The sequence below is a fragment of the Pongo pygmaeus genome, chromosome 6 (genome assembly GCF_028885625.2).
Source record: "Pongo pygmaeus isolate AG05252 chromosome 6, NHGRI_mPonPyg2-v2.0_pri, whole genome shotgun sequence".
Taxonomy (NCBI): domain Eukaryota; kingdom Metazoa; phylum Chordata; class Mammalia; order Primates; family Hominidae; genus Pongo; species Pongo pygmaeus.
Window position 1 is genome coordinate 127116340 of NC_072379.2, and position 25253 is coordinate 127141592.

General features: G+C 53.5%; 1 protein-coding gene across 2 annotated transcripts in view; it reads left to right on the forward strand.

The window, feature by feature from the left end:
- The window catches only part of SND1 (staphylococcal nuclease and tudor domain containing 1), a 434013-nt gene extending 410638 nt beyond the window's left edge, over positions 1-23375 (forward strand). Inside the window, exons 17-24 of one of the 2 annotated variants that reach the window (XM_054497017.2) lie at positions 5235-5423; positions 12114-12255; positions 15503-15626; positions 16471-16540; positions 17713-17826; positions 20272-20475; positions 22621-22665; positions 22777-23375. In XM_054497017.2, the coding sequence (XP_054352992.1) occupies positions 5235-5423; positions 12114-12255; positions 15503-15626; positions 16471-16540; positions 17713-17826; positions 20272-20475; positions 22621-22665; positions 22777-22842 (954 nt within the window). In that variant the 3' untranslated portion in view covers positions 22843-23375. Of the gene's footprint in view, positions 1-5234; positions 5424-12113; positions 12256-15502; positions 15627-16470; positions 16541-17712; positions 17827-20271; positions 21955-22620; positions 22666-22776 lie in introns of those variants that run through there. The other variant, XM_063668433.1, reaches the window with a different exon arrangement.
- The last annotated feature ends 1878 nt before the right edge of the window (positions 23376-25253 follow it).

Consider the following 25253-nt stretch of genomic DNA (forward strand, 5'->3'; position numbering starts at 1 on the left):
AGAAGACCCTTGTACACAGCTCAGCAAAGCAGGACAGCTGCTGAATGTAACCATCCCACCAGGGCATCACTGGCATTTGTTGAAGGGAAGAGGAAGCAGTTTTGTTACCTCATTCAGTGCACAGGACCCCTCCTCATTTTACCATTAAGGAAACAGTCTAAGAGAGGTCAAGTGAATTACCCAAAAATTCACAGCTAGGACTAGGAGTTGATATCTGACTCCAGAATCCATGCTCTTTCTGCCACCGCATGGCCCAGTCAGTGTGCTCAGCTCTGGAGAAATTTCACAGTCTGGAACAAGCTTCGTTCCCCATGGAGCTGACAGTCTACTTGGAGAATGAAGACATTTAGAAATGAAATAACTGCCCCTACCAGGAAGTAAATAGTTTATGATGATCGTGTTGAAGCATTTATGTGCCAAGCACTTTTCTAAGTGCTTAACATATTTATATTAGTTCATTTAATCATAACATCCTTGAGGTAGATGCTGTTGCAATCCCAGTTTTACAGTAAATAGAGGCACAGAGAACTTAAGTGGCACCCCAGAATTCATGCAGGTCTAGGTTGTCTGGAGCCAGAGTCCACACTCATAACCTCCATGCTGTACACTGCCCCACAAATGCCAAAGGGAGGGTGAGCCCATAGGCATTCAGAGGGTGATTCATGGTAGGCCAGGGATCAGGGAAGCCTTCCCGGAGAAAGTGGCATTGAAGCGGGCAAAGGTGCAGTCCAGGTATTCAGCAACCTCAAAATCCCCACCCACTCTGCCAGCATCAAGAGCAGAGAGCAAGAGATGCTGGCAGACCAGCAGGGCTGCAAGTGAGGCAGACTGCAATGGCTGTCAACATCTGAAGGTCACACTGACCTTCAAGCCTCTAGGCTGTTCGCTTCTTAACCAGTTACCACCAAGCCCCTTCCTCAGTGTGGCACCACCTGCCCCTTCTTATAGTCTCTCGGGAGGTACCCACCTCCCCCAGAACCATGTGTCTTCCTAGGTCTCAGCTTCAGCGTGGGCACTAAATAGAGGGGAATCAAGAGGAGAGCCCTCATCTGTCCCTCGCCAACGCTGCTTGTGTACATGCACACACATACTCTGGTGCCCTCAAGGCCATATCCACACACGTGTGCACGCCAGTGCATGCTCTCATACGAAGCCTGCTCCCAGCCTTCTAGCAGCCTGCGGTAGTCACCTAAGTCACCTAACGCCTAAAGTCACCTGCCATTATAGGAGGCCTCCTGTGGAAGCTATTGAGTCCAGAACTCTTCCTGAAACACTCCAAGATGCCCAAGAGATGAGTGGCTATGTTATAGCAGTTTGCAAATTACACAACACTCCACCAGTAGGATCTCATTTAATGCTTGCAGTAGCCAGTTGGACAAGAAGAAATTTCTTGTCTATTTACAGGAATGAGCCTCCCCTAACGTGTCTTCTGTTTGAGGCAACTTGTGGGACATGTCTCTTTATAGTCTCCAGTTTGAGGCAACTTGTGGGAATTAACTCTATGTGTCTATACAGTATACAGTCGATCTTCATTATTCACCGGTTACATATTTGCAAATTCACCAAGATCTATTTTGTAACCCCAAAATCAATACTCATGGTACTTTTGCAGTCATTTGTGGACATGCACAGAGTGACAAAAAAAATTGAGTCACCTGGCGGGGCACATTTCCATCTTAGGTGGAATAGGGTAGAACAAGACAACACTCTGTCTTCTTGTTTCAGCTCTGATGATATAAACAAGTGTCCTTCTCACAATCTATTTAGCGTCATGTTATTGCATTTTTCCTGCTTTTTGTTGGTGGTTTCACAGTTTTAAATGGCCCCCAGCATAAAGCTGAAGTGCTGTCTAGTGTTCCTGAGTGCAGAAATACTGGGATGTGCCTTATGGAGAAGATACGTGCGTTAGATAAGCTTCATTCAGGCATGAATCATTGTGCTGTTGGCCATGAGTTCAGTGTTAATGAGCCAGCAACACATATTAGACAAGGTGTCTTTAAACAGAAACACAGAACAAGGTTATTTATTGATTTGATGAAAATATTGTGACCAGAGGCTCACAGGAACCCAAACCTGCCTTTCTCCTAGGAGCAATGGTTCAATATTTGCAAATTCTCCCTATAGAACAAAATTACCATAAATAACAAAATTGAACTGTATGTATATATCTCTGTATGTGTGTATCTTTTAATTAAGAGAAAATGTCAGAGAAATTTGAATCCTTGAGTTGAACAAAGAAATGATACTTGTACAAACATAGACCCACATAATGTTACAGTTAAGTCATAACTTCCTGGCAGTCAATGTAAAAGAGAAACATCAAAGGATGATCACACACATACAACCTGCTTAAACCTCTGCTTTCAACCTCCGTAATTCTCCCAGAGTTAGAGAAGAGTCACACTGAATTCCACAGCCTCGTCCAGGCTGAGGTTTGTGGAGAAGGATAGACACCGCGTGGGGTTTGGCTAGAGAGGAGCCAGCCCACCTTCCCTGAGTGCCTTTGTTTGATTGAGAAATTACTGTGGCTGTGGCAGCTGTAATAAAAGGGAACAGAGCCCCATGGGCGACAGCTTTATTGCCATCTACAACCCAAGATGGATTCGGTGGCAGCACTGTGCCCAAGGCCAGAGATTTCTTTCCTCTGCGGCTGGCTGGGCCCAGGGACTTGTCAAGCCCAAGTTAGTATATCGATTGCAGGCAACAGGCTGGTTAAGTGTGAAGTTGGTGCTCACCTGCGCAGGAGAGCCTGGCTGCACCCTGCAGTGTTGGCCCCAGGTGTGGCTGCTCATTGCTGGGTTCCTTCTCATATAAGCCCTGGAGAAAGGTGAGCATGTGGATTGCAGCCTCAGAGAGCGAGGTGTGAATGTGGGGTTTGCCACGTGGGTTGGGGTCTGAGCATGGGCACCTCACAGGATAGACAGCAACTGTGCGTGCCTGGTTGCCTCTGCAGCCTATCTCTGATGTTCTTGCACCAACCCCAGCAACCCAGTGCCAAGAGCCACACTGGCCCACTGCAAGCTGTCTAGTGGCCTGCCAGGCCTGGAGAGAGGCCTTGTGTCCAACCAGGGCAGATATCCTTCGTTTTAGGGAAAGGACACTTGGCTACTAAAATTGTGGAAGACGAGAGGTCAGGGAATGCGGAAACTGATGTGGGCCTGCACTCAGTGTTGGCTGGGAACTGTACCAGCCTCATTTGCTTTTGGCCAGACTTGTGTCCAGGAGCCCCTAAACACAAGGCAAGCAACCTCTCTGTTCTTCCTTCAGCTTCCCCAGAATTCCTCTAGGACCTGCTGCTTCTTGACCTTAGCGTGTTTGATAAAGCTTGGCAAGTTAAGAGGAACAAGTCTTCTCATGTATCATTTTGCCCCTCACAGGTCTTGTCCACCCCTTCCACACTACCCCCGCCACTTCCCCCAGCCCCTGCAGGCATGACAGCCTGTTCCCCATTCCTGGCCACCCCCGGAGGAGGCGCTCAGTCTTCCAGTGGCCGAGCTTCTCCTTTGTTCCAGCGCCCTGGTCATTTGCAAGGTGGATCCAAGGTGTTGAAACCTGAGCAACCTCAGATTTTGCCCACCTGCCCTTCTCTCCTACAAGAGTAGGTCCTTCAGTAGGTTAGTTGCCAAAATTAGAGACAGGAGAAACTGGTTTTAACACCCACAGACAGTGGACTCTGTCATGAATTCAGGCACTGGGTCAGCCCAGCCCAGAATTGGGGCCAGCACTTTGCCCAGGCTCTACTAGTGAGCTGCAGGGTCCCACGGTCCTGGATGGTGGAGGGGGCAGAGGTATGGCAGTGGAAGGAAGGGCTGCTCCTGAAACAGAAGGCTGTGGAAAGTGGGTATTAGGGAGGGGGAGGGTCTTTTCTGCCAGGAGGCAGTGTAGAGAAGGCATTGGGGAAACCTGGATTCTGCTCTCAGCTCTGTCCCTTAATAGCTACACTTCTCCAGTGCCACCTACAGAATCAACATGGACTGGACCTATATGTTCTCCATTATCTCTTTTTGGTTAATAACTCTAATAGACTCCACACATCCCCTTCTATACCATACTCCAACTTCAGTTGTCATTGAACCTGCATTTCCTCTTGAAGGATCAAATGTGGGCCTCAAGGACGCAGAGGGTATTCAAGGATGGGAGGAAGTGAGGGTCCTGCCTCTCGGGCCCTGCCTGTTTTCCTCCCCGCTACCTTCTCTCTGCACACCCAGACCACCTCTGTGTTCTTCTGGGGAGGCATGTCATGCAGTATCCCTCATCCCTTCTAACCTTCTGTCACTGGCTCCAGCTCAGACCTCGAGAATTCCCAGGTATTTAGACATTCATTTTATTGCTTAATCGAGCTTGAAGGCATTTAAATTAATACAAGTTTTTACATTTGGCAGCAAAGACGTTTATAGGCCCCTTTAGCAGGGAAAGAAAGAGGTCAGGAGAGAATCAAAGAAGGAATTTATCCTGGGCTGTGGCCTTCATGATGTGGGAGCAGATCAGCTACCATGAGGGCCACGATCCTGAGGCTGCCCTTTTAGAAAAGCAGTCAGTGCTAGATCTGGGATCCTGGGTCCTCAGGATGAGACAGTCAGTGGAGGAGGCCTTGAGGCCCGTGGAGATTCCTTTAGGGCTCTGGGTTCAGCCACAGCCCACACCCTTCTGGCCACTCCTTCTGCGGGATTGCCTCTCACTGCCCTTGCGCTGATGCATTTCCTGCCCACATCTTTCTGCCTCTCCTGTCCTCTCCCCCTCTCCTCTCCTGCTTTTCATGCAGCCACTTTAATTACCTTCATTAGACATGAATTCGTTCAGCTCTACCAGGAAAAGCAGCCTCCCTCTCCCCAGGGGTTGCCTCATTCCCTAAGGACCTGCCTGTCTTCTAGCACAGAGCTGGGGTGGGTGCTGAAGAGTGGGAGGCACCAAGACCTCTGCCTGCTTCTTCACTTGCTCCTGACCTTCAGCTGCGTGTTCTCTCTCTGTCTCTCTCAGATTAAGGAGAATCCCGTTTGCCCCGGTAGCTTTCTGCCACAAGGAGGGGAAGGGGCTCTGAGAAGAGAGGCGAGTTTTGGGGTGTGTCTGTTCCCGTGAGAGGCTGAAATTGAAGGGTTCTAGGGGTTCCCAGAGGTTGGCAGCAGCTGCCAAGGCCTGTGAGCCCAAGGCTCCGGCGCTGCTGTCCTCCCCACAGGCACAGCCCCTGCACACTCAGGCCTGGCCCCCGCAGGCTTACGCCTATCTCTCTGTCCCAGGTGGAGGTGGAGGTGGAGAGCATGGACAAGGCCGGCAACTTTATCGGCTGGCTGCACATCGATGGCGCCAACCTGTCCGTCCTGCTGGTGGAGCACGCACTCTCCAAGGTCCACTTCACTGCCGAACGCAGCTCCTACTACAAGTCCCTGCTGTCTGCCGAGGAGGCCGCCAAGCAGAAGAAAGAGAAGGTACGCGTGGCAGCCCAGCTGTGCTCTTCCTGCCCTCCCGTCCTCCTCACACATTAATGCTGCTGCCTCCAGAGAACAGGAGGAAGTCGTTCTCTCATCCCCACACTGAGTAGCCCAGGAAGGTGTTGGTCTCAGACCCCACACCAAGGCCACACACAGGCGAGGAGAGGCTGCCAGCTGAGGTGTCCTCGGCCACAGCCTGTTGCAGACCTGAGGTGGGCCTGGGCTGCCAGCCCGGAATGTCATCAGTGATTCCAGGCCTGCTCAGGTGGGCCTGAAGCAGAAAGCTGTCTAGGTGACTGGAGCCATGGGACAAAATGCCTGGGGCGTCCCTCCCTCCCCAGCCCTGACCCTTCTCTGTCAGTGCCCTCAGAGGGACTGGGCGGCCCAAGCCCACATCTGAATTTCCTTCACATTGCCCCATGGGGAAACAACCCCAGGAGAGGCCTCTAGCTGTTAGGACAAGAGATTTACAGCCCATCAGTCTCTTTGGGCACCGAATTGAAGAGACAAGGAGGGTGGGGTGGAAAGTGGCTTTTGGAAACCAATTGACAATTGAGGAACCCAGTGGTTTGGAGGTGGGAGCCGGGCTCACTCAGCCTGTTGCTTTTGACTTATAGCCCGGCCCTGATAATGGGGATAAATCAGCCGGCCACCAATTTGTCAGGGCTCCTCCGAGCTTGAGGAGGATTCGTGGGACAGCCGTGCTGAGCCATAAATTTGTTCCAGGAATAAATGCTTCCTTCCCCATGGGGCAGCCATCTGGCTCAAAACTCACTTCCCAGAGCCAAGGCCCAGACACCTGCCAAAAAGAGTCGGGGGCTTTCAGGCCCCAGAAGCACCACATTCTTCACCAGCCCCAAGCAGCTGCCTCCTCATTCAGGGCTTCTCTTCTCCCCTCGGGACTGTCCTCCTGGGTCTCTCTCTATCTATTCTTCCCACCCCCTGGGGATTGGGGCAGGCAACCAGCCCCTTGGTGGTAGAGGAGAGTGGAGGTGGAAAGACTCCAGGGAAAGGTGGACCACAAAGCTAGCACAGATGAAAGGGATGGTCGGTGCCCTGGAGGAGGCAGCCACCATCAGACCTCAGAGGAGATTCCCACCTCCTGCTCACATCAAGCCTCCTCCTCCCAGAATGAGGGGGAAGCAGGCAGCCTCAGCTCCTACAGGAAAGGAGTCACACGGCTTCTTCCTGGATTTCCTGCTTGTGACAGCTGAACTTAAGACTGCCACCCCCATGTCCTCTGCCTGCTGCAGGGAGAGGGGGGAGAGGCGGCGCTGGGGCCTCCTGTTTAAAGGTTGGCACTTTCACAGAAGAGTTAGCAGCTGGGGGTAGAGCGGCAAGCCCCAGAGTCTAAGGCCCAGAGGCCAAAAGCGTCTTCGTCCTTGCCCTGCTTCCTGGCTTTTCAGCAGTGAATCTGGAAGCCACCTTTTCAGAGCTGGGCGATCCTCTACCCTCTAAGAGTAGAAACCCTAGAGGAACCCAGGGGAGCACAGGGAGGGGACTCTGGCCTGAGATGGAAGGGTGGGTTCCCTGCCAGGAGCTGTGCTGAACTCAGCATCGTTATTTACTGCACAGTGGGTTTGTCTGAAAGAGCCCAAGTCACCATTTTGCTGGTGCCACTTGATGACGCTGAGGAGTAATTACCAGTGATTAATTACTTACACGGCCTGCGTGTTTTTATTCCAGTCCAATTAAAATGCAGTGCACAACTCTCAGTGCTAGGGCCTGCCGCCTCCTGGGTCCCTCTCCTGCAAATCCCGGTCTGCTTGTCAAGGATCCTGAGGAACCAAGGCTGGCTTTCTTCCTCCTGGAGGGGCTGTTTCCCAGGAGCAGCACTAGCAGAGCTTTGTAGCAGCTCTCAGAGTTGGCTGGACCCTGATAAGAGCAGCTGGTGGCCGGCTGGGGGACAGTCACCTGAGTATCTGGGGTGTACCCAGCCTTGTCCCACTTGACCCCACAAGGACTGCCTTACCTGTCAAGAAACAGTGGTTACAAGATCCTGTTAGCATCAGGATGCAGGAATGTTTGTGCCTGTAGCTAACCAAGGAAAGGTAATGCTGAGGGATTCTGTGAGACCAGGAAGTGCAGAAGGCTTTAGGGAGTGTGATTATGTGTGCATGTATTCCTGAGTGTGTCTGTCTGGGGGAACCTGAGAATGCTGGTTTCCCAGCTACAAGGGCTTAACTGCCTCCCTGCTGAGTGTAATTCCTCCCTGTGCCCTGTGGATGCCTCCTCAGTGAAGAGGCTGATAGGGCCCTCCACTTCCTTGGCAGGAGGTAACCCCCACCTCCTCCTCAGCGGCCCTGGGCAGACCTGAGGACCAAGGAGGGAACCACAGATGACGGATGCCTGTCCTCCCTCCTTAACCCCACCTCACACACGTGCTCAGCAGGGCCCTGCACAGGGCTGGATTGGCCATCGATTGGCTTTTATTGAGCTTGGCTTCCCTGCTGCAAGCCTAAAGGCCTCCACCACCTTGGCCCCTCGCCAGCCCCACCCCTGGAGCCTTGCAAGCAGCAATGTTAAACAGGATTTAGAAAGGAAAGACTCCAGCCAGTGGATTCTCCATCCACAGTCCCCATCACCTGCCAAGAGAAGGACCTGGGCCTCCCTGTGGAGGAAATGCAGGGAAGAGAGAGGGCCAGGGTGGGGAGAGGACAAGAGAGACAGCCTCCATTCCTGACCTGCCTGGTCTGTGCCTGGCTTGATGGGCTCTTTCCCTCAGGGTGGCTGCAGCAACAGAACACAAGGAGCCCCAGAGTGTAGAGGGGACCCGAGCAAGACAGGAACTTGCATGGCAGAGCAGCCTGGAGCAGATGAACAGGCAGGAGGGGCCTCCATCCACCCTTCCCAGTCTTGCTCTGTAGCCGGGGCCATTGGGGGTGCCAGCAGTGCCCTGCCACGGGCAGAGCTCCACCCTGGCCTTGGCCTGGAGAGACACTTCCCCCACCTGACCACAAACCCTGGCATCAGTCAGCTGGGACAGCCTCTCCACAATAGCAGGCTTAGTAACAGCCTCTCCACATGCTTAGAGATGGTCCATGAGCAAGGGCAGACTGTCCTGTGGTTGGCTCTCCCAGAATTCCTAGGCCCTGCTGCTTAGGTCAAGCTCAGGACCCCTGTCCTCTGCCCCACTCTTTGGTCATAGAGGCTCTTCCCCAGCTCCTCCATCTTTCAAGAGTCTGGGGTAGAGCCATACAGCACTAATTTTCTGTGTCTGGGTGTACAACTACTGTTCCTTCTGGAGTTTTCCTTGTCGTCTCCCCAGAGGTCCAGGAAGAGGAGCGTCTACAATGGGGATTCCCAGAAACCAGCTTCTTGTGGGAAATCTGAGCTGTGAGGGGCTGAGGATGGCTGTGGAAAGTGGCTGGGTCTGGCAGGTGTCTTGCCAGTGAGTGTGTCTCCTCCATGCACCCTGGCTCTGCAGAAGGGCAGCCTGAGCCAAATGCACCCTTGTTCTAAGGATGGGGACAAGGGCAACCACGCCTGTCCCAGCTGACTGACTCCTTCCCACCAAGGGGCCACCTGGCCAGCCTGCATGGACCAGCTTGCCCATGTGGCTGCAAGTCCCAAAGAACAGCTGGTCACCTCCATCCCCACAAGGAAAGAGGGAACTGTCATGGCTGCACTGCCTGAAGGGCCAAAGGTCAGCCTCTCCTAGAAACAGAGTTCCTTTATGTGAGGAGGCAGCTGCCTCTCTCCTACCCTCTGGATGCTTCTTGGCAACCTCGAGTGCCAGCCACTTTGTGTATGGAGACACCTTGCTTCTGCTGTCTTCTCAATTCAGGTGGCAGTGTGCACCGCCCCACCCACCACGAAGTGAGCTGTGGCACCTTGTCACAGGACTGGCCCTAGTGCTGGGGGCTGAGGGCCATCCCCGAGGCTTTGGTTTGCATCTTCCATGACCTCACGCCTGCTGCCCACCTGAGCCTGCTGGGAAAGAAGCTCCACCCCACTCTCCCCAAGGAGGAGACCTGATGCTGTCACCCAAGGCACTTTTACTTGAGGAGTCTTTAGCAGTTTCTGCTTTCACCCTGTCAGTGTGTTCTGAATTCATCAACACTGCTGAGGGGCCGCCTTCCCCCACAGCCAAAGGAGCAGGGTGGGGCTAGGATGGGAGCCCTCAACAGCTTGCAGGCTCAGGGGCCACAGCCCACTCAGGAACCAGCACAGAATGCTGGTCTCTGTTAACAAGCTCAGTGCCGGGAAAGGAGGGAGCTGGCAGGAAGAGGGAAGAGCCCCTGCATGGGATGCAGAGCAGAGGACGTGCTGAGGGATTCGGGACTGCAGGGGTGCCTGCTGGTAGGAATGAGGGGGCAGACTCCTGGGTCAGGAGGGCTCCATCCCAGCTCACTTAAGGTAGTGCTGACAGTCTCGTCTCTGAGGCCGAGTGAGTCCCACTGATCCTCAGAGCTGCAAGGGTCCCAGAAGGGCTGGGAGCCCAGGTGTCAACAGGAGTGACTGGCTAAGTAGATACCAGGGAACTTCCAGCTCTGGAGGCCCAGGGGGAAAGCCTCAGGCCCATCAGGACATAGGCTTGACATCGGAAGCATTTATGGCTATCCCCTGGCCCTTTCACAGGGAAGCCCACAAGCTAGAGACCCACTTCCCCACATGGGCAAGGAGGCCCTTGAGGGATTAGGGCCTCTGTCCTGACTAGAGGCAAAGCTGTGGGTTAAAGTCCTGCTGCCTGCCTCCTCCCCTCTGGCCAGCCAGGGCTTAGGGGACTAGAAGCAGCAGTGTGTACAGAGGTCTCTGGTGATGGGGACAGGTGTTAGGGTATCGGGAGCCTGGAAGGTGGAAAGGGTCAGGAGCTATTTGGGTAGGAGGCCAGAGCCCCATACCAGGGGCCCACATGCCCAGCCACAGAGGCACTGCTTGGTGTAGGATGGTGGAAAGCTCGGGCCTGGGAGATGTCTCAGTCATTCCCCCATAGCCGCTCCTTCTAGTGGAAGAACACACACTCAGGCCGCGTTAAAGGCAAAAGTGTGGGGTCTGGGTTGACCCAAGGTGGTTCCAGAATTCCAGCATTCCTGCCCTTCTGCTGTGTCCTGAAGCTCCTGAGGAATCTGCATTTCAGCTGAGAGAGAAGAAAAGGGGACCCAGAAAAGTTTGACCAATGTCAAATGGCAAGTTCAAAAACAACAGGGACATGAGGCCTCATCTCCTTCCCCACCCCCCACCAACAAACAGCTTTTTCCTCCTGGTTGGTGGTGTTTTCTCAGGGATACCTAGTCAATGCCAAAATGCCCCTGGAAGAGCTCTAGTGCCAGGCTGCCTAAGTTTGAATCCTGATTTCACTACTTCTAGCTGCAAGCCTGTGTACCTCAGTTTTCCCATTTGTAAAACAGGGATAATACCAAGACCTACTCAAAGGGTTGTTGTAAGGACTAAATGAATTAATATTTGGAGAATGTTTAGAATGGTACCTGGCACCTAATAAGCACAGAAGTTTTGGGCAAATACTTTTAATCATCCTTATTCCTGTGTGTGTCTGTGGGACCCCACGTGTGATCCAGTCTCTGCACTCTCCCACCCACCGTTCCTGCTGCTCAGCTGGAAAGCCACCTCCCTCCCCTGCTTTGACAGACCTCACCATTTGGATAATCTCCTGGCTGCAGGATTGGACTTGACACGCTGTCACGTCAAATCAGCTTCTGAGCCACTGCAGCCCTGACAGCACAGGGCTTGGGGAAGGAAGGGAGAGAGGGAAGGGTGGAGAGCACATGGCCCAGCTGCTGGGCTGAGGTCAGAGCAACCTGCTGGCGGTGAGGAGGACGGAGAAAGGGAAAGTTGCTGAGCAGAAGCATTCTTGGTGAGCTCTTCCCCAGCCTAGGGCTGTGGCTTGGACTGCCTCAGGAGCGCCAGGGGCCCTGTGACAGCAGGAGGTCCTGCAGAATTCAGAGGCGCCCTGCTGAGTGCCACAGGGAAGGGAGATCAGGAGCCGGAGCAAGAGAGGTGCGGGTGTGAGGAGCCCAGAGCCAAAGAGTTCATGAAAGCAGGGCTCTCACACTCAGATGTGCATGAGATAGCCTGGGAGTCTGGTTTTGCTCTTTTTTACTCTCTGGGATGCTCAGAACAGATTTTAATTTGGTAGGCCTGGGGTAGGATCCAGGGCCTGCATTTTTAATAAATTCTCTTGTTGGTTCTGATGCCTGCCAGAATTTGAGAACTGCTAGATCAGAACTTTAGAGAACCCACCTTTCCCCTCCGAGATAGAGGGCTTCAGGGGCTCAGCCTGGTGTGAATCGAGTGCCCCACAGTCACTCACCCGGGGCCGATCCCATTTGCCAAAACCCCTTTCCCAGTGTCTTTTTTTTTTTTTTTTTTTTTTTCTTTTTTGAGATGGAGTCTTGCACTGTCGCCGAGGCTGGAGTGCAGTGGCATGATCTCGGCTCACTGCAACCTGTGCCTCCCAGGTTCAAGCGATTCTCCTGCCTCAGCCTCCCAAGTAGCTGGGATTACAGGCGCCCACCACCGCACCCAGCTAATTTTTTGTATTTTTAGTAGAGATAGGGTTTCACCATATTGGCCAGTCTGGTCTTGAACTCCTGACCTCGTGATCCACCCGCATCGGCCTCCCAAAGTGCTGGGATTACAGGCATGAGCCACCACGCCTGGCCTCCCAGTGTCTTTTATGACTTCACTTCCTCGCCCTCTTCTCACCTCTGCTGACTGAACATGCAGGTCTGGGCCCACTATGAGGAGCAGCCCGTGGAGGAGGTGATGCCAGTGCTGGAGGAGAAGGAGCGATCCGCCAGCTACAAGCCCGTGTTTGTGACCGAGATCACTGATGACCTGCACTTCTACGTGCAGGATGTGGAGACCGGTGAGTGCTCAGGCCGCTGGCTCGTGGTTCCTGGCTTGGTCCAGCTGGCGCTGCCTGTGGGTAGGGGGCCTCTGCCCAGTGGGTGGGAGGAACAATGCCTAGGCAGTCCAGGAGCCTCCCCTGAAGAGCTCACGTTACCGCCCCTGTCTCCCTGCCTTGTCCCACTGCTCCTCTGGGCTTGGAGTTACTTCAGGAACCTTCACATGAGCCCTGGCGTGGGCTCAGGCATGGAGGTGCTGCTGGACAGGTCCTCTGGACGCAGGTGAGATAACCAGGTTTATCTGGGCGGAGCTCTGAGTCTCTTAGGTGACTGTTTGTTCCCACATACCCCTGGCTATGCTGGGCAGGAGGATTTGTAGCCCCCAGAGTCTGTCAGGCATCAGCCAGGCATTGCTCAGCCCCTTTCCCTCTGGGGGAGCAAGGAGTGGTGCTGGGTTTGTCTCTGCTGGGGTTTCTCCTTCTCTAGAGGTTAACATAGCCCTGAGTGATAGCCAGTTTCCATGGAAACAGGCAGCGCTCTAGGGGAAGACATCCCCGGGCAGTCTCTGAAGGACCTTCTCCTCCTTCCATCCTGAGTGGTGTGCACTGTGGCCAGGGTCCCCTGGGCAAAGACCTGGGGTTTCTGGAGGCCAAAGGGCAGGAGAGAGCTCTGGCAGCCGCTAGCCCAACTCCACCTCCAACCGCTTACACTTTCCACCCTGACCCCCCTTTTCTCATGGCCGCCCTGTGCAGGGAAACAGTTGAGTTTGGAGCAGAAGGAAAAGCTCTTAGAGCTGCCTCTGGGTCCCAGGAAGCAAATCATGGTGGGCAGAGGTGGGCAGAGGGGGCTGGAAGTGTCAGCAGCACTTGGGTAGTCCCCCAGATGGCAGGACACAGCTCTGCCCAGCCTCCTCAGCCCACCCCAGGCCCACTCCAGCTCTGTCTCAGCCAGTTCCCTCTAATGCTATTTCCCAGGCAGCTGCCTTTGTGGCAGTGTCATTTCACCAGGAAAAACTTGACCATTCCTGGCCCTGGGCTGGCTGTGCTTGAAAAGGAAAAACGCAAGGGGGAGGGGTAGAGATGGAGCCGATGAGCCTTCGGGATTAGGTTCTCTTGAGGTCAGCCACAGTCCTGCTGAAAGCTGCTCCAGTAGTTGCCTGAATGAACCCGGGCGGTGGCCAGCCTCTAGGGCTGGGTCATGTGACAGGGAATGAGTCTTGTAGTGGTGGTCTCAGTAGGAACAAGAGCTGTTCCTGGGCAGAGGAACCAGCTAGAATCCACCACCCGAAAATCCCCGCCAGCCCCCTAGAGAACTTGAGGAAAAGGATGCGATCACTCCCAGGCAGGCTCCACTCAGCCTCTGGGTCCTGCTGGGGAGGACCCGCCTTGACTCAGAACAAGTCCCTGAAGTCTTAGAGAGCAGAAATCTGAGGCAGAAAACAAGAGAAAAGAGAAAACCGTGTGTCCTTAGAATGCTGGAAGAGAAGGGAGTGAGGCCCTTCCTAGCAGGCCACCTGGGGATTTGTGGTGGGCTCCAGAGAGGAAGGCCCCTGCCCTCTGGTGGCTCCATGGTATCCATGGAGATAAACCTCAGGATCCACAGCCCCCCTCTGCTGAAACTTTTCATCCCCTCTCGGGGGGCATCCTCTCACCCTGTCTCCCTTCTTTCAATTAAAGTCTGTCTTCAAAAAGGATCTGACGAAAACATTGCCATTAGCTGCAAATGACCAGTGAGGCTCTGTAAGGACCTCCCAGAGGGCTTTGCCTGTTGGCAGGAGGCAAAGTCCTGCTTCTGTTGCCTTGGAGCAAAAAATTGAAAGTAGACCAAGTTAGGGAGGAAGCTGTCTGTCAAGGCTTCTTAATCCCTGGAATTTCACTGTCTATGGCAAGGAGCACTGTCTAAAGAGAATTATAGAGGGCTGACCACTGGGTAGGGGGAGGGGCGGCTGCTACCTTCAGGCCTCTGTCGTGTGGATGCAGGACCAGTGGCCTCTGCAGCAGCCTAAGAGTGGACATACATCCCTGCATGCTTATGCAGAGTTTATTTTCAATGCAGCTGAATTATTAAGCACCCTGCATGCATTGGGGATTCTACCAGGCTTTGTGTGAGTAAACAGAAAGAAGTGAGCTATGCTCTATGCCCAGAAGGAGCTCACCGTGTAGTAGCAGGGAACTTATAAGGCTGACTGTGGCAAGTGTAACAACAGACGTATGTTGCACCCTCCTTATAGCACTGCCTTGGGCCCTGAAGATAAAGAGAGGAGTCCCACACTTAGACTACACATCCACAGTCACCCTCCTTGCTTCTGAGAGGGAAGGGGCAAAAAAGGTCTGAGACTGAGCTAGAATCAGGGTCAGAGGGGACAGAAAAGGGGAAGCCACAGGGGACTGATGCCTCCTAGAGTCAGGGTGGGAGGATTCTACAAGGAGCCAAGGAGAGAAACTGAGTAGGCCCTGGGTGTTGCCAAAACAGGCAAAAGCAGCAGATAAGCAGCAGGACCACTGACCCAAGGTCAGAGTGCTCAGGGAAAGACAAGGCAGGGAATCCCTCCTCCAGTGGAGCAGGGGCCCTGAGTAGCAGGGTGGGACAGTAGAGCCCCAGCCCAGCAGCACTGGAAGTCCTGTTCAGCATGCATCTTGCAGGGTGACAAGGGTCAGAGGGGCCAAGTTTGAATAATACTGAGGCTCTAGGCCCTGATCCAAGAATCCCTCCCCCATCTTCCATGGCTTCAGTCCTGGGGCCTTTTCCCCGGTGGTGTGGGGCCCATCCTTCACCCCTACTTTTGCCCCCTGGGAGGCAGTGGACAGTGGCTTCTGTCAGGTACTACCTCTGTGGCCTAGGCCAGGAGCTGGCCTTGCGGGAATGGGGTACGGGCTGGCCAGCTCTCACCCTGGAGGAGGCTGTTTGGTGTTGTCCTTGCTCCCTGTCTCCTTGCTTTCTCCACCTCCTTAATCAAAGCTCAGGCACATCCCAAGGGCTCCCACACCCTGGGCCAGCAGACTAGAGAGCTGAGATGGCAAGGCTGTGTGTGCCTTTAAGGCCCAACATGTCAGCAAGTCACCAGTCCCACTTCTGAAGGCAGATGGCATGAAACCTCTCGAGTGAGAACCAAGAGGGCTTGCCTGCATGGGTTGGGGACAGAGCCAGTGCTGCAGTGCACCCCAGAATTTTACATTGAGCTCCCTCCCCAACCCCTCCCAGAAAAACCCTACTGAGGCTTCGAGGAACCCAGCACCCAGGTCTTACTGTGCTCTTCCTCCCTGGCAGGCACCCAGTTGGAGAAGCTGATGGAGAACATGCGCAATGACATTGCCAGTCACCCTCCTGTAGAGGGCTCCTATGCCCCTCGCAGGGGAGAGTTCTGCATTGCCAAATTTGTAGATGGAGAATGGTAAGCCACTTGGAAAAGCAAGGCAGAGTCTTGAGCAGGAACAATAGTAGGGCTGTCCTCAGGCCTCAGGCGTTGCCTTAGCAGTCTGGTTTCCCCAGCTGGTTAATGGTGGCTCCCAGCAGCTCTCCTGGGTGTCCGTCTTCATTGCCCATAGCCCATCTGGGGCCTCGCTCTGGCCTGTGCACCCCTACAGTCCAGCCAGACAGAAGTGGCTCCTTCCTTCTCTCCTGGGGGATTCCAGGGTGGGAGCCCTGGCTGGCTGGCTGGCCGGCTGGCTGGCCGGGCTGTCCAGCACACCCCTCACCCCACCCAGGAAGAATGATGTTACAGGGGGCCACAGTAAACCTAGACCAGCTGCCCGACCCTCTTCCCCAGCTGTCTGGGACATGAGCAGCAGTGCTCACGGGCCGGAAGAAGGTCACTGATGTGTAATCTACCAAGGAAGGGCCCATGGCCTTCCCAGGGTGACGAAGTGACTTGAATGTGTTCCCTGCTGCGGCCGCCCAGACAGATCTGCTGGCTAATTACAGCTGCTGTTCAGTGCGCTGGGTTTAAACAGCAGACATCAATCTAGTCATTAGTCTTGTTGCTCTATGCCCCAAGGACACATTAATCTGCTCCACATGCTCCTTTCTCCCTCTTCTGCTCCCAGCTATGCTCTGATTCCATTAGGTGGTGGCTACAGTGCCCGAGGCTGGGCCTAGATGGAGTGCAGTAACTGTCCCGTGACACCCGTTGAACCCAGGCAGGGAAATGCTGTGCCCCTGCCCCGCCACTGCTGAGGCTCTGGGAGCCCAGACTCCTCAGGGCTGTCTCTTGAGCTCTGCCCATGATGCCATTGCAGGTACCGTGCCCGAGTAGAGAAAGTCGAGTCTCCTGCCAAAATACATGTCTTCTACATTGACTACGGCAATGTGAGTGTTGGGGACCAGGGTGTTAGAGGGGCTATCAAACACAGCAGCCCCCAGGTCAAATCCATCTGATCTCTCCAAGGTCCCTCTGAGCTTACCGATAGAACAATGAGCATTGGGGCATCAATGCTGTGCGTGTAACAGGCCAGGCCCCCTGAGTAACCTGGCAAAACTGGGGTCTGTGACCAGTGGCTGCAAGCACTGATAGGTCCCGCGTCCAGACCCCATGGATGGGTGTCCAGCCACACCCACAGTTCCTCTTCTTCCTGAGGTCTCTGCAGAATGGGGGCAGGGCCTCTGTAGCACATGGAGGGCCTTTACACCCACAGTTCCTGGTGTTCAAGCCAAACTGGGTGTTTGTTCCATGCGCTAATCCCCGGCACATCCCTAAACTCAGGCTTGCTGGGAAGGGACAGTCACAAGGTGACAGTGACTGACTGGCACCATTGGGAGAAAAGTCTCTCTGGCTGGGCCTGGGAGTCTGCTGACAACTCCTGGGAGATTCTCTTTAGGAACAGCAGTGAGCTGGTGAGAAAGCTGTCGTTCAGGAGGGTGACACTCCTGAGTCATGGCTCTGCTTGTCTGCGTACCTCCCATGCCTTCCTCAAGTACTGGGACTGAGGATCTGTTAGTAGAGAGCCCAGAGTTGGGCCATGCTCCCCACCCATCTCCTGGGAATACACAAAGGAAGAGGTCCTGCCAGAAAAGCGTGAACCCAGATGCCTGGGCCGGAACCATAGGCAGGCCTGGTGACCACAGGGATACTTGTCTTAGTGTGCTCCCCTAGCCAGCAGCTGGAGCACCCCCTGGCCTGTGGGAACATAGTCAGGGAACCCATGTCACAGACAGAAGGGCACTGGGAGGAAATGGAAAAGCGATTAGAGTCCAGTTATACTGTGATTGTTTTCATGGGAACCACTAGGTGTGCCAGCACCAGGCCCAGAGTGAGGGTATGAGCCACAGCTCCCCATCTACTGCTGGGCCAGCAGGGCACGTTCTCCCCAGACTTCACCCACTGGGGAGCCTTTGTACGTTGCAAAGTGGAACCAAGTCATGGGATGAACAGGGTGGCCCAGAGTTAGCATTCCCAGAGGCCTTGGCCACAGAGAACTGTCCTGTGAAAGAGCAAGGGGGCAGCGAGTATGTGACATGTTGGCCTGCTGCTTCCTCTGCAGAGAGAGGTCCTGCCATCCACCCGCCTGGGTACCCTACCACCTGCCTTCAGCACTCGGGTGCTGCCAGCTCAAGCCACGGAGTATGCCTTCGCCTTCATCCAGGTGCCCCAAGATGTGAGTCTGGAGTCTTCCTCCTTCCAAAGGGGACTGTCCACTGACACTTAGCCGCTGCTGCAGCCCTCATGGGCTGACAGGAGAAGATGGAAACTATGACGGTCACTAAGTAATAGTACTCAAGAGATGGGAAGTTGAGGAAGATGCCACTGAGGAGGTAGTATTAGAGCATTCCAGCTAGTTCATAGAAGCAGGTAGGCCAGGGTGCATTTGGACAAAGACTAGACCACCACAGCTGGATCCCAGGGGGCTTTTGGGCAGTGGCAGGAGGTGATCAGGCAGTGGCAGGAGGTGAGACGGGAAAGGCCTTGGTGTCGTGGGCTTGTCTACCCTGGCAAGGAGTTTATTCTTTGTGCTGTATAGGCAGGAGGAATGTGGCACCATTTCTTAGAGAAGTTTGACGTGGTCCAGTGTGTTTCTGAAAGTTAGTTCTGATGGCACAGTGAACAGAGGGACTAGAAGGAATGGGTGGGAGACAGTTGTAACAGTCCAGGCTAGAGACGAAGGTGGTGCTGGGTTTCTTATGTGTGGATGTGTTGCTGTTGGCCAAGAAGAATGAGAAGGAGCGAATTTGGGCACTGGGACCTCCAGGCAGCCTTACAGTTTTCAGTTGGAGAGTGAGATGAGACCTGGAATTTATGGGTCTGTGTAGTTAAAACCATGCGGTGTACAAGATTGCCCAGATTGAGTATGTGGAAGGTGTGATGGGGAGGAGAGAGAGTGTTAGGAAGTGCTGGGGTCCTGCCACCTTAGAACAGGAGCCCAGAGGGAGCATATGCAGCCAGAAAAGAGAGAACCCATGCTGAGGGTCGTGGATACCCTCTGTCCCCAGAAACAGAAAGCCAGTCTACAATGTCCAGATCCCCCAGGAGCTCAGGCAGGTTGAGGCTTCCCAGGGGCTGCCCTTGGCTTTAGCTTTGAGAAGGTGCCTGGTACCTGGAGTGAGAGCTGTGTGAACACCATGGTTGGCACTGTCACCAGATAAAGGGTGCAAATGAAGAATAAGCAAATTTACTCTCTACCTTTTCACAAAGTTGCTGAAGGTCAGGAGAGACGCAACAGAAAATGCTGAAGACAAGTATCACAAAACAGGTCGGTGAAGACAGACATGTGGAGTCAGGTGCAGTGGCTCATGCCTGTAATCCCAGCATAGGAGGCCAAGCAGGGAGGATTGCTTGAGCCCAGGAGTTCAAAACCACCCTGGGCAACATAGCAAGACCCTGTCTCTTAAAAAAAAAAAAAAAAAATTAGCTGGGTGTGTTGGCACACACCTGTAGTCCCAGCTAGTCCCAGCTATTCAGGAGACTGCAGTGAGAGGATCGCTCGAGCCCACAGGTTCATGGGTGCAGTGAGATGATGGCACCACTGCACTCTGGCCAGTCCCTATCTCTTTTCTTTTCTTTTCTTTTCTTTTCTTTTTTTTTTTTGAGATGAATTCTTGCTTTGTCGCCCAGGCTAGAGTGCAGTGGCACAATCTCGGCTCACTGCAACCTCTCCCTCCCAGGTTGAAGTGGTTCTCCCACCTCAGCCTTCCGAGTAGCTGGGATTACAAGTGCCCGCCACTAAGCCCAGCTAATTTTTGTATTTTCAGTAGAGACAGGGTTTCACCATGTTGGCCAGGCTGGTCTTGAACTCCTGACCTCAGGTGATCCACCCACCTCAGCCTCCCAAAGTGCTGGGATTACAGGCATGAGCCACCACACCTGGCCTGGTCCCTGTCTCTTAAAAAAAAAAAAAAGACAGAGACATAGGATGTCATGGGCTTAGTGCACTGGAGCAAGGTCCTGCTGGAGGTAGGAAGTGAAAGGGCACCAAGTGTAGGTGAGCTTTGAGTGGGAAGAAGTCACTTTTCCTCGGAGGCACAGGGCAGGCGGGTGGGAGCACAGGGTAGGAAAGAAAGGGGTCACTTGCAAATAGTCTCTGGCTGAGGGCAAGGAAAAGAAAAGAAAAGGGGAAGGCTTCCTATCCAGAGCCTGTTTCTGCCTCACTAGGGTTCTTTCTGGTTTGTTTGTTTTTTTATTTTTTGGGGGTTTTTTTTGAGGCCGAGTCTCACTCTGTCACCCAGGCTGGAGTGCAGTGGCGCAATCTCGGCTCACTGCAGTCGAGCTTCAAGCGATTCTCGTGCTGCAGTTTCCCAAGTAGCTGGGATTACAGGCATGCGCCCCATGCCCAGCTAATTTTTGTGTTTTTGGTAGAGATGGGGTTTCACTGTGTTGGCCAGGCTGGTCACCAACTCCTGGCCTCAAGGGGTCCACCCACCTCAGCCTCCCAAAGTGCTGGGATTACAGGCATGAGCCACCATGCCTGGCCAACCTCACTAGGGTCCTCTGGGGAGTAAATTACAGGCCCCTGCTGGCCAGACTTTCTTGGGAATCCATGGACAGGAGCTGGGGCCCAAGTGGTTGTTCTCTGGCTTGCTCTGACCTGAGTGTGTCTCTGCTCCAGGATGATGCCCGCACGGACGCCGTGGACAGCGTAGTTCGGGATATCCAGAACACTCAGTGCCTGCTCAACGTGGAACACCTGAGTGCCGGCTGCCCCCATGTCACCCTGCAGTTTGCAGATTCCAAGGGCGATGTGGGGCTGGGCTTGGTGAAGGAGGGGCTGGTCATGGTGGAGGTGCGCAAGGAGAAACAGTTCCAGAAAGTGGTACGTGATGTGGAGAGGCAGCCCCAGCATTGCGCCACCACCCTTACAGAGAAAGGGACTGTTCCACAAGCCAGGAAGGGAGCAGGGAATCCACCATCCTGCTGTTCCTGCTGGGGAAAGATAATGGATTTGGGTTTGTTGGCGTTTTTTTGTTTTTGTTTTAAAGCTAATTACATCCCAAATTAATTGGCTGCAGGTTTGGCTGAGAATGCAGCTGCAAACTAGAGCGGAAAGCTTCCCTCCCCATGTACCCCCAGGTGACAGGCGAGAAAGCTTTGCCAGGGGCGATGTGGAGAGGGTCAAGGCCTGTCCCTCCCGCTCTCCCAGTCTCTCTCCAACAGACAACTTCCAAGTCAATAACCAACTCCTAACACCCAGTGCCACCCCGAGCCAGAGCTGTCGAGGAGGCAGCACCAAAGGGCCCAGAAAGACTCTGCCACACAACCCTCTGGCTATTTGGAAAGCCCCTTGGACTTGGAGTCCTGCCTCCACCATTCTAAGAGGAGAAGCCAGCCTCCTGAGCCCCATCTCCCTGCTTATGAAGTGAGGGGAGCACTAGCTGCCTTGCCACTTCTCAGGGCTGATCGTGATAATCAGTGCGCTCATACCTGGGAAACAACTTGCACTGCGCAGCCTTTGGTGATTAGCTTTGGGCTCTGGATACAAGGCAGCCCCTTCCACCCAACACTGTACATTTCTGAGTCCCTCTCTACCCTCTCACCAAGCAGCCACTGAGGCCCTATTGCAGACCAGCCCTGCTTCCCAGCTGGGCTGAATCAGCAAACCATCCAAGAGGGCCAGACTTGGGGAAGCTCGGGCCCCCCACAGAGCTGCCGTCTCCCAGCAGAAAGTGATGAGAGGGCAGCAGGATGTGGCCAGCTTCTCCCTATGTTCCCTCAGAGACAGGCGCAAGAAAGGCAAGGCATGAAAACCAAACACTTTCCTCCTCTTCATCTCTTTTCCATTCGCCCACTGCTCTCCCTTCTCCCAGCCCTCCTGGCCTTTCCTCTCTCCCCACCGCACTGCAAGCCCACATAATGTGTTGGTGGCTGTGCAGGCTGATGACTCACTGGAACGAGACACCCCTGTGGGCTGCCACTGTGTCTCAAGAGAAGCCCAACCCCTAAGCCCCTCTGGATAGACCCCCACTTTCCTTAGGAGATGGCTCCTAGGAGGTCAGCTTTAGCCTCCCTATAGAATTGGAGATCTTAATGTACCCCATATGAAACTGCCCATAATGCCCTTGCTATCTAGAAAATTCCTTCTGCCGCAGTCCCTGAGATAAACACCTAACATGTTCATTTATTTATTCATTCTATCAGCAGACATTTATTGAGGGCCTACGGTATATCAGAGAGCAAGAGACAGCACCCCTGCCCTGAGAAGCTTACATTCAAGCATGAGGAGACAACAATTACAATGAACATAATAAGTAAATTAAATAGGATATTAGAAGATGATAACTGCAGTGAAAAAAAGAAGTGGAATCCAGGGAGTCAGGAATGGGAGGGGAAGGTTGTATTTGTATTGCTCTTGTTTGGTTTGGTTTCTTTTGAGACCAGGTCTGGAGTACAATGGCGCAGTGCCAGAATCATGGCTCACTGCAGCCTTCAATTCCCTGGCCCAAGTGATCCTCCCATCTCAGCCTGCCAAGTACTGAGACTACAGACATTCCCGGGCCACCATGCCTGGCTAAATTTTTTTTTTTTTTTATAGAGATGGGGTCAGCCTGGTCTTGAACTCCTGGGCTCAAGTGATCCTCCTGCCTTGGCCTCCCAAAGTACTGCAATTATAGGCCTGAGCCACCACACCTGGCCTAGGTTGTAATTTTAAATGGGGTTGCCTGAGACCTCATTAAGAAGGAGATACTTTACCGCAGACCTGAAGCAGGTGGGAGAGGTAGCCAGGAGGACGTGACCGGAGGAGCGTTCCAGGCAGACAGAAGAGCTAGTGCAAAGAGTTAAGGGAAAAGCCAGGAGACTAATGTGATTGTGTTTTGCGTTTTACTCTGAGGGAACTAAGGCTCCATTGGACAGGCTTGAGCAAGGGAGAGCTCTGGCGCTGACCTAAGCATTCTGCAGGGTCCTGCTGGCTGATCATTTGAGGGCAACTCTGACCACTGCCTTTCCTCTCTCGTCCCTCCAGATCACAGAATACCTGAATGCCCAAGAGTCAGCCAAGAGTGCCAGGGTGAGTTCTTGCCTTGGGAGCCCCCAGAGGGTACCAAGTTGAAGGGTTTAGCCCTCTGAGTTCCGGTGGGTCCCGTATCCCTGAAGAGCTATTGTCTGTTTTTTCTTACAGCTGAACCTGTGGCGCTATGGAGACTTTCGAGCTGATGATGCAGACGAATTTGGCTACAGCCGCTAAGGAGGGGATCGGTTTTGGCCCCCAGCCCCGCTCACGCCAGTCCCTCTTCCTCTGTTGGGAGGGTGTTTTCAACTCCAAACCCCAGAGAGGGGTTGTAGATTGGGTCCAGCTTTGCTTCAGTGTATGGAAATGTCTTGTAGGGTGGCATCGGGGCTGCAGGGGGGACCCCAAGGCTTTCTGGGGCAGACCCTTGTCCTCTGGGATGATGGGCACTGCTATCCACAGTCTCTGCCAGTTGGTTTTATTTGGAGGTTTGTGGGTTTTGTTTTTTTTTTAAAAATCCTCAAATCAGGAAGAAACATCAAAGACTATGTCCTAGTAGAGGGAGGAATCCTAACACCCAGGCCAGCCGCCAGCTGGCACCTGCATCTATCCCAGACTGCCCTCCTCCCAGCTCTCTGTCCAACTGTTGATTATGTGATTTTTCTGATATGTTCATTCTCAAATGCCAGTGTGTTCACATCTTCGCCCTGGCCAGCCCATTCTGTATTTAAAGCTTTTGAGGCCCAATAAAATAGTATGTGCTGTCTGCAGCCCTTATTGGTCACAGTGTGGTCCAGAGCATGGAGTCTTGGCAGCTTCAGCCAGGAGGAGACCTGGACACTTGAATGACCCCCAAGATAGTCATCCAAATGCCTGGACATTCTCCCTAGAAATAGAGCCAGCTGGGGAAAGCAAGGCAGATCTTCAGAGTCTGAGCAAGCAACTCCTGGACCCAGTGGGCACCACTTGGCACCATGGCCATCATGCAGGAGGCTACAGGTCTTTTTTGACTTATTGCACATGGTTGTTTTCAAGGACCTTAGAAAGTTACAGCAGCTTGGCCAGCAGCACCCAGGACAATTTACCCGCTGTGAATTGCTGGGTCTGGCCTTAGGCAGACCCTGCCAGATCCCCAAGAAAGGATTCAAAAGGGAATCAGCTGAGAGAAATGAGGTGATTTCCCTAATTCCTGCTGTGTCTGGGATAGAGTGGGTTAGAACGCAGGCCTCCTGGTTCCTCTCTGAAGAACAGAGCTAGGAGGACCGGCGTCTCCAAGAGGAACCCAGGTCCCAGGTGAGAGGCCTATCTGCTCCAGGTTAGCCATTGCTCATGTCTGATTTGATAAGCTCTCCCCAAAAGTCCTCAGGTAGAACTGGCCCTAGAGCTCAGAATCCTCAGGCTGCATGTAGCCCTTGAGGGAGGAGCCATGGTGGTGTGAGGCCAGGAGTCCCGGGGAGAGAAAGTCAAGTGTGAGAGTCACCACTCCCCATACCCACGGTGTCCAGTGCCTCATTATTCCTCCACTAACGGCATTACCTGTGTGCCCCCGCCCCTCCCTGGCACATACTTTGGTGAAACTTGGCGGCACGTCTTTCTGACAGCCCCACATCCCACCAACATTCTGAACTGGGGTGATGCTCCAAGCTGCCATATAAAATTGACCCTTTGATCTTGGGGGCTACAGGGACAATCAGTGGAGGTGGTAGGGCCTGGCTGGCCGGATCTCATTCCTCAGCTGGAGGTCCTGCCGTAACACACACTTGTTCTGGCCAGGGCTCTTATGGGGTTCTCATGTGTGCTGCTTATACTCAAGGTGCGCTATAGTTAGGTGAGGGTGGGAAGAACTAGGCAGGGGCCATGGGGAGAAATGTTGAGTCAGTTCAACTCCAGAAACACTAGCTTCCCTTGGTCCTCTTGGGGACTCACAGTTTCTACTTGCAGCACCTCCGGCTTAGCCAGAACAAGTGCTTATACTGTCTGAATCAGACCCTTTATGGTCCAGTAAACTGTGCTTCCCTTGACTATGTGCAGCCCAGGAAGTCAGGAGGGGTGTGGATGATGACTTGGTATGAATCTCTTCATCATCCCCACTCCTGGAGAAGCTGTCCTGCCCCCAGCAGAGAAGCACACTCACCATGGTCTCTGATTTTATTTTTATCCATCAAGAAGAGAATGCCCATCTCACTTATTTCTTGACCTCCAAGGTGCTTCTGGTAGGGTGCGACGTGTATTCACAGTGAACACAATCGGCAGAGGGCAAGATGCCAGCCCGCTCTTTTGTGAAAGGGTCTGAAATCATTTCGCGGTCTTCACAGTTGCCTTGGTTACATCTGCACCCAAGGATAAACCCTCCTTAGTTTTCCAATTGAAATTATGTCTGAGCCTTCCCACTTCTGATTTTTTTTCTCTTCCAAGGCTGGTTGAGACAAAGGTCACATCAGTCACCAGGCAGGAAGGTGCTACTGCAGCTTGTCTGGTTTTGACCCCAACTTGGTGTTTCTCTCTGTATCACATCTGCCAAGTTCCTGAGGTGTGACCTGGATAGGGCTGGGACCAGAGTGAGGCAAGCCACGTGCCAAGGGTGCAGATTTGAAGGAGGCACAGAGTGCACACATCGGCATGTTCTATTTTCATCTGTAGCTGTCCAC